At 37.2% G+C, this 4,001-nt stretch overlaps 1 protein-coding gene across 1 annotated transcript in view; it reads right to left on the bottom strand.

The window, feature by feature from the left end:
- The window catches only part of vps39 (VPS39 subunit of HOPS complex), an 18,559-nt gene extending 15,042 nt beyond the window's left edge, over positions 1-3,517 (bottom strand). Inside the window, exons 1-6 of the mRNA XM_079261695.1 lie at positions 2,945-3,517; positions 1,849-1,914; positions 1,681-1,745; positions 1,370-1,412; positions 1,088-1,182; positions 20-118 (exon numbers count right to left, since the gene is read on the bottom strand). Of these exons, the coding sequence (XP_079117821.1) occupies positions 20-118; positions 1,088-1,182; positions 1,370-1,412; positions 1,681-1,745; positions 1,849-1,914; positions 2,945-3,017 (441 nt within the window). The 5' untranslated portion in view covers positions 3,018-3,517. The remainder of the gene's footprint in view (positions 1-19; positions 119-1,087; positions 1,183-1,369; positions 1,413-1,680; positions 1,746-1,848; positions 1,915-2,944) is intronic.
- Between the last annotated feature and the right edge of the window lie 484 nt (positions 3,518-4,001).

Raw genomic sequence — 4,001 nt, 5'->3', positions numbered from 1 at the left:
TACATTATAATTATACAACCTGCAGGTCATGAAACTCTCTGTCCTTCCAGTAATACAGCTGCAGCTTTCTTTTCACTGCCACACACATCCTGAGTCTTTCTTCTCCTGAGCTCGTTTGCTGAGGAAAAAAAGATTAAATATACAATTCAGGGTTTTAAAACGAGGGAATATGAGTGTCACATAACATTATGGAAACCAAAGACATCATTATCGTTATGACTTTTTTTCTCCTCACTGGCGATATTAACTGAATCTCTGTGGGTTTTACATGTTGTCATTTTGGTGCATTTGTCTTTACGACTGTTTAGTTTTTTGTAAATTATTTTCTTGTCTCTAAAGCAAATATTGGTTCCCCTCATGACAGTCTTCTGGACAAATCTGACTAATGTTTAAACAAAATACCCATGTTGTATGATTGGTTTTTAAAAAAAACTTGCCAAGGAGACACTGAGAAATGTTCAAGTAGGACCCGGTGGGAAACAGATGCATGGCGGATCCGAAGATGGTTCCCAGTCATTATACCATCTGAACCACATTAATGAAATTACATCTTGAAATGTTCTTCTCAATAGTAAACTTGGAAAAGGAAAGCAATGTGTGTATGGTTTGGGCTTCAATACACTGAAATCACAACACTATCTGTGTGATGAAAGTATGGCATTAACGGAAGGTAGACACTAGACAAAGATGGTGCCAATAACTAATTTGAATTGGAAAAAAAAAGAAAAACAAAAAACTTCCTCCATGGCATGCGACACAACATCACAGCCTAAGAATTTACTTTCAGTTCTCCACCTTAAATCAGCTCAGAGACTTTTCATTGCAACTATAATGCAAATATTAAAACCCTCTCTATGTATTGAGGTCTCTGCGTATGTAAAATTTATATGGAATTTTTTTTTTTTTTTTTGCCCAGTAAAAAAAAAAAGTCTCATGTGGAAAAGATTTTTCTGTGCTGCATGAGATTTTTTTCCCCTTTAATACCACAAGAAACCATTAGGAAAAATTGGCTGACAGGCAGAACAGCTGTCTAGATGGATCCTGCTTGGGCACAGTGAGCTGCAGCCACATGAAGACTGGAACTGACCTGCAGATCACATGAAAAGAGTGTGGCTCCCTTGGCTTTGGACAATACAGTAATCTGCTGGAAAGTCAGTAGGTCATGGACATGGATGTTGTTCTCTGCGGGGAAAAAACAAGGAAATGCACCCTTAGTTGATCATAAAAATAAATGATGTGTTTGAAAAAATGTAAATGTTTATTGAAACTTCAAGTCAATATCACAAAAAGGTTGTACACAATTATTCAGAAACAACTTATTTTATATAACATTTTGATGTACAAAAATGTGTAGATAGCAAAAACTTACCCAGTAGACTGACTAGAATTTTGTACTGCGAGACAACGTGAAGCTGGAATAAGTAAGAAATTTAATTAAAGCAGGTTTACACCCAAGTAAGCTGAGATTGCGACTTTTTACATCAGTTTCATCTGAGTGTTGTTCTATTCACTCATATTAGAGTGCATTATATAACCGCTTTTAACATGCTTTACTGTGTGCCAAAACAGGAAGTAAAAATCCAATCTAAAAGATATTTGTGCTGTGACTTCTTCCTGCACAGACCTTACATGCTTTTTCTCAGAGTATTATGTAAAATATTTTCCTCCAGTGTTGACTACCTGCTGAATCTTCTTTGAAAAGTTCTTATTAGATTTTTCCAAGGTCACTTCAAATTGATTAGTCCCTAAAAAGACAAGAAACAAATTGTTTTTTAAACAAAAGAACATAACAAAACTTCCATCTAAAACATGCAGCAGTATGCTGGAGAGGGCTAAGCTACTCCTTACCTGCATCCTTTTTTATTCTGTAGAGCAGGAGATGTCCTGGTTTTGTTCCAACAAGCAACCAATCCTCTGTGGAAACACATGGTTAAATGGATGTCAGACATGTTTAGATGACAAACAAATATTTTTTAGCCTGAGTTGTAACTTGCTTTACATAACATTGTCCGTGTCAACAGAGACAACTTTTTTGGTTTGGAAAGTTTATTTCGATATGTCCAATAAAATAAAACATACAAAAAAACCAAAAGTAACTTAAAAAAAAGAAACAACAAAACCAGACATACTCTTAAAGGAGTGGGGAGAACTAAAAAAAAAAACTAAACCTCACCCCTTTGCCATCAGTGTTTACTGTGTATTCATATACACATACATACATGTGTCAAATAATATTTCCACATTTTTAACTGTTCTTTACATCTATACATAAAGAAAGAAACAAATAAACAAACAACAACAATATATACAGCATTGTCAGTCACCCTTGCTAAATATTAACTCTTGACACCTGAAACTGTGTGTCAATAAACACCGCCAGGAATTTTGGGCCCTATGCATAGACCCCACCACTTGATTGCAAATTTTAGATGTTTATTTTTGCTTCAATTGCTTCAAGCTGATAAAAAAAAAAAAAAAAAAAAAAAAAAGCTTTTCATGGGAATAATAAAGATCTAGGACTGTGTTTAACCCTTTATGGGGCAAGTGACTATTTTTGATCACTTCGTTTTCTTTCATATTCAGCTTGAAAAAAGAATGGAGGTCTTGGTTCATACCAGAGGGACAATTTTAGGTTAATATTTCTAATTTGCAGGTATTTCACTGAGTGCCCTGCAAAAAGGTTAAATCACAGTGCATACATCTAACTAGGTTATTTTAATATAAATGGTTAATCAGTTTATCTTACAGCTATATTTTATTACAACATTTGAAAAAGTATTTATTATTTTTAATGAGGGTTTAATGGTTTTCCCATATAGTTTGTACATCTTTTTGGGCCCCTATCAAGTCGTGGGGCCCTAACTTTCCCCCCCATATGGCGCCTCTGACCACCATCACAGTAATGCCAAAGAATAAATAGTTGCTGTTTATTATAACTACTCACCCCAGGCCGCAAGACAATCGATCTGAAGAGGAAGCTTTTCTAAAATAGGCACCGGTTCGTACGCGTCATGCATCTTGAGACAATCTCGCTGATTGAATTACCGACCACTCTGCTGGATCAATCCCACGCCCAGAGGTGACGCCTGTCGGACAACAGCTGGGTGACTGACCGCTGGCGAGTCTGTCAGAGCGGTACACTTTTACATGTCGCCATTTACCCCCAGATCACTTCAGGGCCTCTTTAAGAAATGCAAAAAAAATAGTGTGCTCTGATAAACGCTCTACCTTAATTTCCAACAGTGTGGTTTGTTGGCCAGCAATGTCTCCGACCAACCAAAACAACAGCTGATCGTTAGCGTGCTAGCTCAGAAGTTAGCAACCAGCAGCTACTGCTCCAAAACATTGTTTCCCCGCGCGCAGCGTTGACTCAAACCCGAGTAAAAGCAGTTCCTCTGTCGATAAAGCGAAACAAAACGGCACTTTACTCAACACGCCTTAAAAATAGACAGCGGAAGGAATAAAAGTAATGCTTAGTTTCGTTGGGTAAGATAGCTTCTCGCTACTTCCTCTGTGCTGTTAGAGACGGTTGCGCGAGACAGTTGGCTTTGACAGGCACGTGACAGAAGTCTGTGCGCTCACGAGGAACGAATTAAAGGTGCAGTGGCTTATTTTGTTAAACAGTGTTCTCATTTCAACATATGGGACACGCCTCCAGACGCTGTCCACGGAGGCAAAATATCCTACGGAAGAGTATTAGGGTCACTGAATAAAACTAGATACAGCTCTGATTGAAATAATAGCAACTGTGAATGCCCATTTATTGAGCCATGCTGAATAATTGAAATGAAATTGCATAAGTATAAGAAATTGAAGAGAAAAAGTACAATTAACATTTTTTCTAATTACCCCACATCAGGTTTGAACCCACAAACTTCTTTATGGAAGCACACTGACTAACTCTCTAAACCACTAGTACTCTTTGTTGTGCCTTGGAAAAAGTGTTGAACTAAACTCCAGTGAAGATGTGAACGAGTTTGTTCAATGTTAAAAACTTTTTT

Source organism: Telmatherina bonti, assembly GCF_933228915.1.
Source record: "Telmatherina bonti genome assembly, chromosome: 22".
Taxonomy (NCBI): domain Eukaryota; kingdom Metazoa; phylum Chordata; class Actinopteri; order Atheriniformes; family Telmatherinidae; genus Telmatherina; species Telmatherina bonti.
This window is presented reverse-complemented; position numbering and strand designations above follow the sequence as displayed.